Raw genomic sequence first — 16,940 nt, 5'->3', positions numbered from 1 at the left:
ACTGGGAAGAGAAACTCAAAGGCTGCCTTACGGCGACCTTTGACTGGATGCGAACCAATCATTTGAAATGCAACACCGGGAAGACGGAGATAATACCGATGGGCCCAAACAATGATTTCATACCCAGACTGTGGTGGCCTGAGAAAGCAGAAATTCCACCCAATACTGCCATCACGGCCCGCAACCTGGGAGTGACCTTTGACAGAAATCTGTCCTTTAAACAGCAGGCACTGAAAGTGGCAGGTACGTGTTTTGGTGTTATAAAGAGTCTGAGAAAGTTCTTCGATCTTCTTCCTTTGGAAGCCAGGAAAACAGTGGTGGTCGCACTGGTTACATCTCATCTTGATTACTGTAATGGATTATATGCAGGCACCAATAAGGAGGTCACCCATAGGCTCCAAATGTTGCAGAATTCGGCGGCCAAACTCATATTAAAGTGGCCCAGAAGATCATCAGCGACAGAAGCCCTTAAAACTTTACATTGGCTACCTATCATCAAAAGAATTCTATTTAAAATATTGCTCATCACCTTCAGAGCATTTCACAAACGTGGACCACTGTACCTGCGGAAAAAATTCACCAGATATCATCCAACCCGAACTCTCCGCTCGACCAACGCCAATCTTCTGGCAGTTCAACCATTTAGGCTTAAGACTCGTGGAGGCAAGTCCATCGCGGTATTAGGTGCAAAAGCATGGAACATCCTCCCACCCCACATAAGAGCGCTGGACAGAGAAACTGAATTCAGGAAACAACTAAAAACCTGGATCTTTACCCTCCCGGACACTACTGCCAGATCCCTAGTGTAAGATTTCTATCTGATCAGCTACACAAGTGGGCGCCAAGATGCTCCTTGGAGCGATAGTTGCGCGGTATAAATAAATCCTTACATTACATTACATTACATTACATCAGTAAAAAGGAGAATCAAGGCAACAAATATATTTGCACACAGTTCATTAAAGGAAAGAAATAATCTCAGCATATTCCTTCTCTTTCTAACTGACAATTCGCTTTTAATTTGATTTACACTAAACCGATTCTAATCCGCTCTTAGAACAATTTACTAACTGTGATTAGGTCCGAGTAGTTTCGAACTACAGATTCTCCTTTTATACTGCACCTATATAACTATCCATATCCTTCAAATGAAAGAGAAACACTCCAAAGATTTGAGACGTTTGAGTAAAGAGTAGACACCTTGGAGTTTCATCACTTTATAAAAAGAACTTGGACGAGGGCCTTTTTTCTCTGTATGGTCACAGAACACAGAGGTAACGTGCAATATCTTTAGAACATGGCTGGGATTACTTTATCAGGTACATAAGAGAAGAAAGAACACCAATTTATATAATTTCTTCTAAAGAAGCAGCATGTTAATGGTGGTCAATGAGGCGTAATATATAGTGGGCTGCCATTCTTACCCAATGCCAACCTAATTAAGCTATTTACAAGATGCAATTAAAACAATTTTTGATGGTGGCATGATTCGTTCCAAAAAATAGCCTCAGTAATAGGGAGAATAGTATTCCTTTCAGCTCAGTATTTGTGGCTATTAAGCAAGATCCTAGAAAAACGATTGATTGAAGAATAGGCTGTATAACAGAACAGAGTTTAAAAATATTGAAGACAGAATATCAAGCACTACAGTATAATGATGGTTAAGTATATATTTGCTGTTGGTAACCTTGAAGGTAAACATATTGTCAATTAACCACATATAAGTGGTCACTTCATTACCCTTCCAAGAACCAGGGAATCCACAAAGATCTGGGGTATTCACCGAGTACTGTCACAGTCAATCAGCACTGAATAAGACCACTCTTTTAGGTAGCATTGTGTGTAGGCTCTACTCATCAGAGGGGTGAGTAGGAGGAAAGATGAAAGAGTGACTGTCGCTTTGGCAGAACTGAAGGAGAAGTGCAGTGACCATCAGAAAGGCAGTTACCAAGTTCAACACTTGCATTGGTGAACTGTCAAGAGGCTCAAACTGTGGAGCCATGATAATTGTAAGATGTAAATTCCACACTGGACATTGAAAGTTTTGAAAGGAAACCTCTGTAACAAACCCTTACAAAATGTGTCCCGAATGGGTCACCAGAAAAGACTGGTCGGGGAAAAACAGGAATGCTGATAACAAGACCAAGTGGGGTCTAAACAACCAATGGTTAGGATGGTGTAGCCAACTACTCTGCTGCAACAGGTCATCTGCTCTGTTCTGTTGAGGCAGAAAACTGAATTCCAATAGATTGGTGAACCAAGTCCTCCTTACTAAGAATGGGATGACAGAAATCAACCAATGCCCACAGTGGGTTTTCTGAAGGACCCACAGCAGAAGGGAAATTGGAAGGAATACATACAGCAGATACAGGCTCCACTGCAAAGGGAACACTATCTCCCAGCGATGTTTGAAGTGGAGAGTGCAGCGCACAAAATTAGGAACACTTACTGTTAAGGACTGAAGCAGAAGAGTCAATTTACAGGCACCCCAAATGTGAAAAGACCATCTCTATCGTGACAAGGTGAGGCTCTAATTTGTGGTCCTCTAAAGAGGACTTACTCAAACATCTGCCCCGACATCGATCACTCATGCTAGATGCGTTGTCAACTGAAAAGCCTTATTCTTAGGGACTAGTGCCTCAGGTGAAGCACCTCACACAAAGGATCAGGGACACTGCTCCACCCAGTTTGCTGAGAAAGAGGACTGCTGTGGTGCTATCTCACAGAAATTGATCAACTTAAACCATAAGAAAGGAAGAGAAGGCTTTCAAAGCAAGAGAAATGGCCACTAGTTCCAGCAGAGTTTCTCCCGGAAACCAAAGGCTACAAACTTTCATTTCCCTAAGGTGACCACCACATTCAGGGAGGAAGCATGTCACCACAGTAACCAGTGACAAAGCAGATAAAAAGCCTGATGCAGCATATGGCTGATTGGACACATCCACCAGTTCTGGTCTTAAGTATGGACTTAAGTAGAACTCCTCATGGAGCAGGAAGACTTCCTAAGTGTTGTAACTACTGACTTCTAAGGCGTAGCTGGAGAGATCTTATCCTCCACTATGCATGGGAAATCAGAAGGACAAACTAGGCCATGCCGCCCAAATGTAAGAGCATCATTCCAAGCCATTGAAGAGCCACTTGAGCCTGAAACATTGAAATCATATCCTGAATGCCGAGGACCCACTGAAGCAAGAGAAAGACCTGCACAAAACTGTGTTCAGTATGTTCTCAAGGAAGTGTAGGCATGAAATTGGTAGAAACTGCACTGCTAATGAATCGGACCATGATGGAGTTACAGTGTGTGTCAAGCAGTAAACCCCGACTGGGGTGAGGATGTCAGCTAGTTGTCCAGGAATAGAAATTTGTGGATGACCCTCCTCCTGAAAAATGCAGCCTCCACCACCAACAGTGTAGTCTTGCCTCAGACAGAAGCACTGTAAACTTGTAGTGTGGGAAAACCACCTTAAAGCAGAGATAAAAACCTGTGAGACCGCACTAAAAATATTTTCCCCCAGTGTGTTTCAACAGTGAGTAGTCGGAGTTACCTGTGCCCTTGGTCTGTGCTGTTATGCGGTTCTCAAACATTTTGGTTAAAAATTACCACGTTAGACATGCATGCTCTTGTATATCAACCGAAACACACAAATAAGGACTGCAAGGCTGTGAAGCCAGTAAGGTACCCAAATATTTTTGCTCTCTATGCAGACTTTTCCTTCCCATTATTTGGGAAAGTTTCAAACAATTCTGGACTGAATACTCTGGCAAGTGAAGGTAGATTAATCTAGACTTAGATAAAGCTACATCATTAACTGCCAAACTGTGTGCTATTGAATTCTATTCAAGACACAACTATATCATTTAATAGGTTTATTTTTATTACAATGAAAAATCTAGCATTTACTATTTGCAGCTTACCAGCAGATTGACAGTAACAATTTTTTTTATTTCCCAGTGACAAAACAAACACTGATAGTTAGATGACCAGAAACACAACAGTAGGTTGGCTATTTCAGGTAGCCAAGTCAATTCACAACACTTTAAGACTGTGGATTTCCAATTTAAAAATGTTGTATTACAAAAAAATATTGATCAAATAACACCTTTATAGTAAACGTAAAAATATTGTTAATTGGAAACTAAGAGCTTATGTTACGTTGCAGGAATTGAATGTAGATTAACAAAGACTTGCCTCAAGTTCTTGTTCTACCACCCGAACCAGTGAACAACCGTCACGGGAAGCAGACCCACTTGAAGAGATCCATGTTATGGTCTGCTGCGTCTTCAGTATTCGACGCGCACAGACATTCCATAACCGGCACACACTAAAATATAAGAAAAGAATATTAACATGACAAGGAAATTATCTACTAGGCAGTTGACTAACGTGTTACCGTCATCTCACGTGTTACTTCTGCTTCCCCGAAGGACACTCACAACACACTAAACACTGAAAATATACAATCCACATTAACATCATAAATGGCTATAGCTAAACCTACCTAATAGCTGCTGAAGGACAGCACAGGTGCAGCCAGCATGCCACTGGTGCGCCAAAGGCAAGTCCTTCTGCATCAGTCTGCGTCCCGCCCAGCGCTAGAAACTCTGGTCCTTCCCCAACCCATCAATACACCACTTCAGCCTTCACCTGCCGTCTCACCTGCATCGCCACATGTGGAAAATTGTATTTTAAAATTGACATCAGTTTTATAATTTTGTCCATTAAACCGACATTTTGCTTCGTTGGAACGCGCTGTAATCGTTCACCCATTTATTCTTGCTGATGGTTTCTATGTTCGTGTGGCTATGAATTATTTACCTAGAAATGTTCATCATGCTCTGTGACATGCCGTGCGGCTGCTAATGTTCTGATCTCATAGTGAGTAATGTGTTTGTCAGAGTCTGCTCTGTAAACCTGTGGCGTGCCTAGATTCACATTTGGACTTTTGCTACACGGACTCAGTCTGGTGTAAATGTGTAAGTAACTTGTGAAGCCTTTGTACGTGGTGCGTGTAGTGTCCAGGTGAACACGTTCTAGTGTTTCACCCTGTATAACACCCACACTAACACCCACCCATTACAGGTGTCACCGGTCAGGTGACCTTTCTAATAAAAGGGTTGAGCGCACATGCGAGGGTGGCAGAGCGGAGGCTGCGGGTGGGGGTGTAGAAGCTGAGTCGGTCGTTGAGGTATGCTGGTCCGGCATTGTGTAGGGCTTTGTGTGGGTGGATGAGGAGTTTGAAGATGATCCTCTTGTTGACTGGGAGCCAGTGCAGGCCTCTCAGGTGTGGTGTGATGTGGCTATGTCTGGGGACGTCGAGGATTAGTCGTGCCGAGGCGTTCAGGATGCGTTGCAGCCGTCTCAGGAGCTTGGTCGTTGTTCCTGCGTAGAGGGTGTTTCCGTAGTCCAGTCTGCTGGTGACGAGAGCCTGGGTGACGGTTCTTCTCGTGTCGGAGGGGATCCATTTGAAGATCCTGCAGAGCATTTGGAAGGTGCTGAAGCAGGAGGCGGAGACGGCGTTGACCTGCTTGTTCATGTTGAGGGCAGGGTCGATGATGACCCCTAGATTGCGTGCGTGGTCAGTGGGTTCTGGGGCTGTTCCTAGCGATGTTGGCCACCAGGAGTCGTCCCAGGCTGAGGGGGATGAGCCGAGGACCGAGGATGAGGACCTCCGTCTTGTCTGAATTCAGCTTCAACCTGCTGTCCTTCATCCATTCGGCGACTGCCTTCATTCCTCTGTGGAGGTTGGCTTTGGCGGTGTGGGGGTCTTCGGTGAGGAGATGATCAGCTGGGTGTCATCGACGTAGGAGATGATGTTGAGGCTATGTTGTCGTGCGACGTGGGCGAGTGGTGCCATGTAGATATTGAACAGCGTCGGGCTGAGGGATGATCCCCGAGGAACGCCACAGATCTCAGTGGTCTTGGAGCGGAAGTGTGGGAGACGGACGCTCTGGGTTCTGCCAGAGAGGAAGGATGTGATCCAGGCCAGGACCTTCTCTTGGATTCCAGCGTCTTGGAGGCGTGCTGTTAGGGTGCGGTGGCAGACCGTGTCGAAAGCTGCTAATAGGTCCAGAAGGATGAGGGCGGCTGTTTCTTCTTTGTCCATAAGGATCCTGATGTCGTCGGTGGCGGCGATGAGGGCGGTCTCGGTGCTGTGGTTGCTGCGGAAGCCGGACTGGGATGGGTCCAGGATATTGTTGTCTTCGAGGTAGCGAGTCAGCTGCTTGTTGACGATCTTTTCTGTGACTTTCGCCAGGAAGGGGAGCAGGGAGATAGGCCGGAAGTTCTTGAGGTCGTTGGGGTCTGCCTGGGGTTTCTTCAGTAGGACGTTGATCTCGGCGTGCTTCCAGCTCTCTGGGAAGGTTGCTGTCTCGAAGGAGATGTTGATTGTTTTCCGGAGGTGGGGGGCGATGGCTGTGTTGGCTTTGTTAAAAACGTGGTGAGGACATGGGTCAGATGGGGACCCGGAGTGGATGGAGTTCATGGTCTTGACGGTGTCATCGTTGCTGACGTTGGACCAGGTGGTCAGGCGGCTGGTGCGCGTGGTGGTCGCAGGGGTGGTGGTCTCGGCGGTGGAGGTGGGGGTGGTGGTGTTGAAGCCGTTGTGGATGTCGATGATCTTGCGGTGAAAGAAGGTGGCCAGTGAGTCGCACAGGTCTTGTGATGGTGGAATGTCGTTGGTGTTAGGGCTGGGATTGGAGAGTTCTTTCTCGATGTTAAAGAGCTCTTTGCTATTGTGTGCATTGTTGTCTAGGCGGTTTTAGAAGGCGGTCCTCTTGGCGGTCCTGATGAGTTGGTGGTGTCTGCGGGTGGCGTTCTTGTGGGCTGTGTGGCTGTCTGGTGTTCGGTCACGGAGCAAGCTCTTCTCCAGCTTCCGACAGGTGCGCTTGGAGGTCCGGAGGTCTTCGGTGAACCAGACAGCTTTCTTGATGGCGTGATTTGTGGCGTAGGTCTTGAGTGGGGCGAGGGTGTTGGCGCAGTCGTTGATTCACTGTTTGAGGTTGATGGAGGCGGTGTCTGGGTCGGCGGGTGGTCCCAGGGCGAGGGCAGTGGTCAGTTGGTCCTCGGTGACCTTGCCCCAGTAGCGGCGTGGCATCTGTTGGGTGAGGTGGTGTGTGGTGGGTTTCCTGAAGGTGAAGTGGACGCATCTGTGGTCTGTCCAGTGGAGTTCGGTGGTGTGGTTGAAGGAGACGTGGGGACTTGCGGAGAAGATGGGGTCCAGTGTCTGTCCAGCGGCGTGGGTGGGTGTCGTCACAAGCTGCTTGAGTCCGAGGTTGGCGAGGTTGTCTATCAGGGCGGTGGAGTTGGCGTCGTAGTTGTTCGAGTCAACGCCTGCATTGTTAGACACAGCCTGCCATACTGGCAAAGCGGTCTGTGGGGGAAGAGGTAATGTGTTGTAAATACAGCCAACACTTACCAGAGTCACTCCGTGTGGCCACCACAACCGGGGCTAAGACAGACAGCCTTAATTAGAGTGCAGTTTCAGCGAAGAGAGCTGTGGCCTACGAAATGCCAGCAGTGCCACCTGGCTGCCATTGGAGGCACCGCATCTGCTCAAAGTAGCACTAAGGAGCTCCTGCAAAAGTTGCCGTGGCCTAGGAGAAATAACTGTAGTGCCACCTGGTTGTCAATGTGCTACATCACAGACGAGCACCTTACAAGAACGTAAGCCAGCAGAGTCCCGCGACCACGACACTTGTTATGCAAAACCCCCATAGATTCATAAGCTGCAAACTGTGGCACCTCTACACCTACCTTGCTCAAGGAAGATGGAGGCTATAAAGCACAGCCACAACAAGCACTGACTGCATCCTGTGACCCCACGCAGCACGAGACTCTGCCTCTGACGGCAGCCCTGATAATATACCACAAACAAGCATAGATAGGCACAGGCTCTATGCGTCTGGCAAGTGGACCACACCCTGCGTAGACCCAACCCTCAGCCAGTGCAGCATTTTCCCTGAACCCAATGGAAAGCCAACTGCTACCAGTGTAGCCCTAAAACAGAAGAGCCAAGGCTGTTACAGAGTGTACCACTGACCGCGGAAAAAAAGAACACCAGTTGCACCCAGCTGCCCAGCAAGAGAAAGGCACAGGAGAGACATACTGTATTCCTGTCCCTAGGCAGCAAGCACAAGTACAGTACCCAAGTCAAGCTGAACAGAGGCAGGATCAAGCCCCAGGACAGCGCAGCCTCGAGGCGCAAGCATAATGCCCTCGAGTGAAGAGCAAAGGAGCATCGCAAAAAATCCCTGGAGGGGATGGTGCCCGCGCTAGGTCCTCAAGGCTTGAGGAAGAAGCAAGTCCTACCAAGAGGACTGACTTGCGACAGGTCCGCAGAAAAAAAACTAATAAAGATCGTCCCAAGAACCGGACAGGACTAGTGCGATGTCCATGTGGAGCAAACATGAGACATGTGGCAGGATGCCACATCCAAGGGAGGAACCTGGTTGGAAGAGGGAGAAGAGCATGGCAGGACGCCACTCCGCAAAGAAGGAAAAAAGAGTGGCATGACGCCACAGGGCAAGCAACCACCGCAGGCGCACAAGAAGGAAAGGAGAAGAGCGACAGGACAGAAGACTTGTGCCAGAACTGGAGAAGGTGTTCATCAGCACAAGCCAGCCACCGGGGAGCAGAGACACTGGAAACAGCTTCGTAGGAGGACAAATCATAAGCCACCAGCAAGCGCGATCTGCATCCAGGCCCCATGCTTCACAGTCCGACCGTCCTCTCACCTGTCTCCGGCTGCTTGACATCGATGGCACCACATCTAGCAGGTGCACCTGCAAGAAGACTACCGTAAGTGGGCACGAAGTCCCTCCAGTCCTCCTCACTCTACGAGGTCACCGAAAGCAAGAGATCGCCACCTGTTTCCCAACTGAAATAAAATGATCGTAGCCATCACAGGTGCATCATCACCAAGAACATCGGAGGAGCATTGCACCACCAGTGTGGATCCAAACACTCGAGACAGCCAGAGTTCAACAAGGCGCTCCTGGCGCTGTAGGACGCAGCCACCCAGGAATCCTCTGTGTGCCCCCGTAAACCTGAAGCCTGCCGAAGAAGAGAATACCCGACCGTTGGATCATCCACCCTTGAGGTTACACAAGTCTTGGCCGTGGCCCCGTAGGGAGTTCCACAGTGACCCCTCAGTGCAGCCTACGAAAGACCCGTACAGCCCACGCGGTCACGTGGCAATACAAGGGTAAGGGCCTCAATGGATTTCCTGTGAGAGGGGAATCCAAGCTGGAGAGATATTTCGGCAGCAGCTCCATGAAAGCACTGGGAAGCATGGAGGTCACAGATGATGACTGGTCACCCAAAGACCATCTGAGGCAGGCCTAGAACCGGAGTCCTGATCGCGAGAACACTCAGACGGAGACACCACCCTCGGCGGCTACATGAGCGACTTGCCTGTGGCCCTGTTGGCAGTTCATCAGCGACGCCTTTGCGTGGCCCACACGGTCCCCTGGCAGCCCGGCAGGAAGGCCTTCTATGAGACTCCTTTGAGAGGGGAGTCCAGGCAGGAGAGATAAGTCTGAAGCTGCTCGGCTATTGGGAACTGGAAAGATAATCAAGTACGTCGCTTCCAAGGAAAGGCCTCATCCACCAAGAGCCTCCTGGGGCGTGGCTTGAGCGCCGAGGGAGATGGCGGCGTGAGCTCGGTGCTCCGTGCCTCTTCCCCACGAGAATCCTGAAAGAAGGGCCGGAGAGCCCGTGTGTGCCCCGGCGCCGACTGAGTGACCGGCGGTGACCAGCCGGACGAGGTTTGGGCGGCCGGCGGCATCACAGCGCCGAGAACGGCAGCCGATCGCTGCGGCCACTGGAGCGGAGGGAAGGACGGAGCCGCGCAAGATGGCTGCCACGGCGGAGCCCTGAAGGACGGTGGGCTGTGCAGCAGAACACACTGCCGGCGAGCACAGGGGAGGCGCGGTCGCCGCCAGCGACGGACCCCACACAGCGAGGCACGATCCTTGGACCCCGGCAGCGGTGAGCAGCGGTCGCGAGAGCGAGCGGTGAAGGCCACCCGGGTGCGCCGCTGCGGGCGAAGTTTACGGACAGACTCCTTTGCCGAAAGGGTGAGACCCGGAACTTCGACCCAGCCCTGAGCGCCACACGAGCCAGCAGGTGAGCGGGGGCCGCCCGGAGAGGGGGTTCACGGGGGACGGTGCACGGCGCTGTACAGCTTGGGCCCCCCCCTCGCCCCCGCAACGGAGGCCCGCGAAGCATAAGGGGGCATAACGGAGGAGCCCATGGGCCAGTGAAGGGTCTTTGGCGGAGCCAGACGCCCAGTGGCGCGACCAACCTACCACGCCGATCAAGGGGAGAGAGAACAATCCCCCACAATACCCGGGGATTGAACACCACGGCGGACGCTACCCCTGGTGCGCAGTGTTTGAACAGCAAGGCCCAATAGCGCGCAGGAGCTAGCCACGTAGCGGAGGCCCGGAGACAGCAGGCAGCCGAGTAAGACGAGGGCGGTGAGGCCGGCTACTATGGGGAAGCCAAGAGCCAAGGTGGAGGAGGCGGCGACGTCGGATGTAGCGGAGGGGGGCCCCGCTGAGCAGACAGACCTGCAGCGATTACAGGATCGGATATTGGACGCCATAACGGCCACTAGAGACGTGCTGCATAACGATATAGCGCGGGTGGCGTCGGGGCTGGGCTTGCTCCGGGCGGACCACGACAAACTAAAGGACAGGGTCAAGGATGCTGAAGCGGTGCTCAATGACCTGGCGCCGGCTCACAAGGCGATGGAGAGTAAGCTAACGGAGGCCCTGGACCGCATACGCACCCTGGAACGGCGAGCGGAGGACGCAGAAAATAGAAGCCGACGCAGTAATGTGCGGATCGTAGGCGTGCCGGAGACGGAGGGGACGGGGGACATGATTGCCTACATGGAGGAATGGCTGAAAACAGTGGTGGCGCCGGAAGGGCTTTCACCATTCTTCACCCTGGAGCGTGCTCATAGAGTCCCCTCAGGACCTCCCAAGCCCGGGCTCCCACCCAGACCGATCATAGCCAAGTTACTACACCACAAGGACAGAGATCTGCTCCTGCGGAAAGCTCGAGAGGATGGCCCTTACCAGATAGCGAACAGCAGAGTCACACTTTTCCCGGACTTCACCTTCGAGACGCAGAAGCAACGGGCCTCCTTCCTCACAATCAAGAAGGAGCTACGAACTGAAGGAATTGCCTACTCCTTGCTTTTCCCAGCCAGGCTAAGAGTGGTAGTGGACGACAAGGCGATCTTCTTTGCAACATCAGCGGAAGCCTGGGACTGATGGGAGACATACAAGGCCGGGACTGACGGCGCCAAGGCAAGAGAAGAGCGGGAGAAGGAGCGGGAACGCTCGCCCAAACGGCTGCGGAAATCGAAGAGACTATGGAAACGAGGGCGGGGGAAGCTGGGACCGACGGCCTACCAGACTGAAGCGGAACGGCAGGCCGCGCTGCTGGAAGTGGAGAAGCTCGGACGGGCGGAGGGCCCTGGATCTAGAGGGGCCACGGACTCGGACACTCATGTATCGGCCTCTGGCTCGGAGTCGGATCTTTCGGGGATTCATCGCACAGAGGGACCGCTGGTGACACCGCAGACGGCGGACGAGATCCTGAATATATGAACTGCTGGCATTGCTGAGTGGGTAATGTTTGAAGGGCTGGGAGGGGAACCATTGCCTATGCACGTAGCGGGGGTCGGGGCACACCGAGGGGTTCAGGGCAGGGTAGTTATGGGGAATTGGGGAGGAAGCGAGGAGCTGGGCGGCGCAGCCCCCCTCTGGACGAGGCCGCGCTCCGTAGGCCCTTAAGGCACCCACAGCTACGGCTGTGTAGTTGAGACCTGGGTCATCAGGTGTGGGAGTTTGGATGGGGACTGATATCTCGATATTGGGGCCTGTTCTGGGGGAGGGGGGAGGGGGGCTCCACAGTTGGGGATTGTTTACCTTTATTGAAGTTGTTGACCCTGGGTGTACCATGGGAAGGGCTGTTGAGAAGTTTTGTTTTGTTCAGGGGGGCACCACCACCGTCGAAGAGCTGGAGCTGGAGGGAGTGTTTCGACCGGATTGCTGGGACAATGGCTAATGTGAATGGGTTGACCTGTATTACTTGGAATGTCCGAGGCCTACACACTATGCAGCGCAGACACAAAGTACATGCCTATTTGGTGCGGAGGGGAGTACACATCGCGATGCTGCAGGAGACGCATCTTACACGACAAGAGGGGGCGGCGCTACAGAGGCGATGGCGGGGACAGGTTTTTCACACCAGCTACTCGGCCTATGCGCGGGGAGTACTCATATGGGTTAGAGCAGGCACGCCTTTCCAACTCACGCGCCAATGGGTAGACCAGGAAGGGAGGTATGTGGTGGCGGAGGGGAAGCTAGAAGGTAGAGATATTGTGTTAGCTAGTATATATGCCCCAAATACGGACCAGTTGGCTTTCCTCGCGACACTCTCAGGGACGCTGGCCCACTCCCTGGCGGGCCCGGTCCTGCTGGGAGGCGACTTTAATTCCATTGCCGACCCCTTGCTGGATAGGTCCCACCCCCCTCTACGTGACTCCCCAGTTTACAGGCTGGCTAGAGGTAGGAGGGAATGGCAGGAGAGCTGGGAACTTATAGATGTCTGGAGAGGGCAACACCGGACTGACAGGGATTATTCATTTTTTTCTGGACTGCATGATTTGCATGTCCGATTGGACACGATACTCTGCTCCCGGGGGGTGCTGCCATGCGTCACTGGATCGGAGTACCTGTCGAGGACAATCTCGGACCATAATCCACTCCTGATTCGGCTAGCGTGGATAGCAGAGAAGCCCAGGGTTCCGCTCTGGAAACTGCGGCCTGAGACCCTAGTGGACCCCCTCTTCGGGGAGGCCCTAGCGGAAGGAGTGGCCTTATATTTCACGGAGAATGAAGGGACGGCGGCCTCTAGAGCGACGGAATGGGACGCCTTTAAGGTAGTGGTGAGGGGTATCTGTATCAAGGATTATGTAGGCGTGCGGAAAGTGTTACTGGGCGACTTGGCTAAGGCGGATGCTAAGCTGAGGGAGGCGGAAAGGGGGCGGCCTGGACACCCAGAACTCCAGGAGATACTTTGTTCGGCTAGGGAGGCGGTAGCCGTTGAAGTGGAGAGGCTCCGAGCCTTTGACTACAAGCGATATGTGCTGCGCTCCCATGTTGACGGCGATAAGGCGGGCACCCTCCTGGCATGGCTCTCGAACCCCACAAGACGATGCGCTCCCATACTTCAACTGAGGGATACGGCGGGCGTGATACAACACACTCAGCTGGGCATGGTCGTCGGCTTCCAGAAATATTACGAGGGCCTGTACAAGAGTGCCCCGGGAGACAGGACGGGGCTGGTAGAACCCTTCCTGGCTGATCTACCCCTACACCGGCTGGAAGCTGAGCAGGCGAAAGACTTAGGGTCGGATATTGACGTGGGGGAGATACGGTCGGCGGTGCGGCGCATGGCAAGGAACAAATCGCCGGGAATAGACGGGCTCCCCATAGAATTCTATAGCAAATATCTGGACATACTGGCACCGCGACTCCTGACCGTCTATAAGGAGGCCAAGGCGACGGGCCGACTACCGCAGTCTATGCGGGAGGCATTAGTGGTCCCGCTACTGAAGCCCGGCAGGGAGGGTAGTGACCCAGCGTCCTATCGACCACTCTCTATGCTCACCGCGGACTACAAGATCCTGAGCTCCATTCTAGCGGCGAGGCTCCTGCCTCGCATGACGGGGCTTGTGCACGACGACCAGAACAGTTTTATACCAAAGGGCAACACCACAATAAATATCAGAAGGCTTGTCCGTCTCATGAACGGGCTGGACGGCGGGGCAGGGACAGAACTGGTTCTCTCGGTCGACATTGAAAAGGCCTTCGACAGCCTCGAGTGGGACTACCTCTATGCTGTCATGGAGCGCTTTGGGCTGGGAGCTGGTTATATTCATTGAACGAAGGTCCTTTATGCGGGGGCGATAGCAAGGGTGAGGGTGGGACCGACGGTGTCCCTCCGCTACCTGGTGGAGCGGGGCACTCGACAGGGCTGCTCCCTCTCGCCGCTTCTATTTGCGCTGGGTATTGAGCCGCTGGCGGCTGCGGCCCGAACGGGGCGGCACATCCACGGAGTGCGGGCCCGAGACGGGCAACATTTCATATTGCTATATGCCGATGATTTACTACTGTTCCTCTGCGACGGTGTTGAGGACTTGCAGAGAGCGGAAGCCCTACTGGAGAGCTTCGGAGAGATGTCGGGCCTAAGAGTTAACTGGCCCAAGACGAGTTTGTTCCCACTGCTGGAGGGCGCTGCCCAGCCGCAACACCGGTCGGAGGTGGCCTGGAACCCTACCTGTATTAAATACCTGGGGGTCCATATTTACCATAAGCCGGAGGACTTGCTTGAGGGCAACCTGGGGCGATGCGTACGCGGACTGAAGGGCTGCATGGCCTACTGGGCCACACTACCACTATCGGTGGCGGGCCGGATTTCCCTACTGAAGATGGTTGCCCTACCGAGATTATTGTATTATTTCCGGGCGCTCCCAATCTGGCTACCTGGCTCCTTCTTTAGACTATTTAAATCTCAAATTACGACGTTCATTTGGGGAGCGGGACGGTGCAGAGTAGCGCTGGCCATGCTTTCTCGCCCGAAAGATGAGGGGGGTCTGGCGGTGCCGGACTTTGAGCTCTATTACCTAGCGGCCCAACTGCAAGTCTTCACGCAGGAGGTAGCGAGGGTGTTTCGGGGCCCAGAGGACGACAGCTTGCGAGGGACGCCCAGACACGTCCTGGCATATATAGTCCTCCAGCAGCGGCTGGACAGTCTGTCGCTGGAGCAGCGCACGTACCGTCAATGTTGGAACCGGGCCCAAAAGAGAGCGGGTATCCAGCGCCCATATGCGCCTGAGATCCCCCTGGGCATGCTAACGGCCTTACCACATGGCGGCGACTGGTCGCGCATACAGGAGTGGGAGGAAGCAGGAATACAGGTGGTTGGAGACCTCTTTGAAAACGGCGCACTGCTCCCGTTCCAGGAGTTAATAGAACGCTTCGGCATCCCGAGAGGGGGATTTCTGCTTCATGCAGCGGTAACCAGGGCGATGCAGGCCCACTGGGGTACGGGACTTGAGGAACCTGGGACGGCAGCGGCGTGCCAGTACACCATGATGGCGGCGGGCACGATCAAGGCGGTAACGTGCCTCTATAATCGAATGATTAGAGAGAATATCCCTCCTCTCACATCCCTAAAAGCCAAGTGGGAGGCGGACCTGGGTAGGGACGTACCTGACACGACGTGGGCACAGCTTGTCCGTAGGGCTCGCAACAGCACGAGAAACGCTAGGTTTCAGCTGATCCACTACTATGTGTTGCATAGGGCGTACATGACCCCGGGTAGAATCAGGCGGTATTTTGGCGATGGGACAGCGACCTGTCCCCGATGCCCGGAAGAGGGGGCCGAGCTAGTGCACATGTTGTGGGCATGCCCGGCCCTGCGGGATTATTGGCAAGACGTTGGGGAGGTGCTGAATGAGGTGACTGAAAGATCCATAGAATATGGACCAGCGGAATGTCTTTTGCACTGGTTTCCCCATACCCCCAAAAATAAACTCACAAGTAAGTTTATCGACATGGGACTGATGGTGGCTAAGAGGGAGATCACTAGAAACTGGAAGTCGAGAGTGGGGCCAACTCCACGGAGGTGGCGGCAGGAATTTCTAAAATGGGCTACGGCTGACAGCACACATAGGTACCAGCTTGCGCGCAGGACCCCTAGCCAGACAGCAGCTGACACTGCGACCTCATGGGAAGTAATGGTGCAGGCACTTAGGGACAGCGAGGCTGATGACGAAGAGGGGGTCCCCGGGGCGGATGGGGCGGAAGAGGCAGGCTGAGGCCCTAGGAGCAACAGGTATGCAGGGGGGTTGGCGCCAGCAATCCAGGAATGATCGCAACAGGGCCTTAGGCGGGGGGTGGTGTGAGGGATGGGATAGGGGGGGGGAGTTTTAGGTTTTGCGCAGGGAATGGGAGTTGGGGATTAGCGCGTAGTTCAATAGGACTGTAAAAGTAGTCATGCACATAATCCGGACACTGACCACTCCTCTATATTGAACGTCAGGCATGGAAGAGCAGAGACAACATCGCCGCCCAACCCCCGGGTTGTGGGCATGACGGCTGTGTACTGATTGACGAAGCATATGGTGTATCTGCTAAATTTTATGATGCTACTTCTATATGTAACGACCTGTACAGGCATGACTACAATAAAAATTATTTCAAAAAAAAAAAAAATCCACCAAGAGCCTCCTCAATGGCTGTAGGTTTGTCGTCCACCGGCACCAGAGCACATGCAAGATCTCTAAAGTGGACTACACCACTGCTCCAGATGCACCACTATTTTGAACTTTGTAAATCGACTCCAACACCGCGAGACCAGGCCGGTCTTAACTAAGTCACCAAGACGTACTAAAGCATCCCGATCATGTGGTCCCAAGTCCAGCGCTACTTGGCAGATGGCATGAAGAGACTCACTTGGTGCGGTGTATTCTTCTTTTGTTTTCCTATAGGTTTTCATCAAAGTTTGGGAGGGATGTAGTGTCCGGATGGACACATTCTAGTGTTTCACCCTGTATAACACCCACACTAACACCCACACATCACAGGCGTCACCGGTCAGGTGACCCTGCTAATAAAAGGGTCGGGCGCACATGCCCTGGGACAGTTACAAGTACCTTACAGCTGTGTCTGTGTGATTTATCGAGCAGCATGTGGGCCTAGGGCCTACAACTCTACAGTGCGCTCATGGCCATCTTACTGCTGTGAAGTAGTGCACCTGCTTGAGCAAAACAAATAGCATTTTTTATCTTCAGTAGCTTCCTACTGCTGATTTTCTTTCATATGTAAGTGTAAGAGGAGAGAGACGGGTATTACAG

The 16,940-nt window shown here is 52.7% G+C and overlaps 1 protein-coding gene across 1 annotated transcript in view; it reads right to left on the bottom strand.

Moving 5' to 3' along the window:
* The window catches only part of FBXO22 (F-box protein 22), a 143,490-nt gene that overhangs the window by 63,437 nt on the left and 63,113 nt on the right, over window positions 1–16,940 (bottom strand). Inside the window, exon 2 of the mRNA XM_086959355.1 lies at window positions 4,190–4,322. Coding sequence (XP_086815481.1) covers window positions 4,190–4,322 — 133 coding nt within the window. The remainder of the gene's footprint in view (window positions 1–4,189; window positions 4,323–16,940) is intronic.

This window comes from Lissotriton vulgaris, chromosome 2_2 (assembly GCF_964263255.1).
Source record: "Lissotriton vulgaris chromosome 2_2, aLisVul1.2, whole genome shotgun sequence".
NCBI lineage: Eukaryota > Metazoa > Chordata > Amphibia > Caudata > Salamandridae > Lissotriton > Lissotriton vulgaris.
Note: the sequence above shows the minus strand (reverse complement) of the source record. Positions and strands in the feature narration are given on the sequence as shown.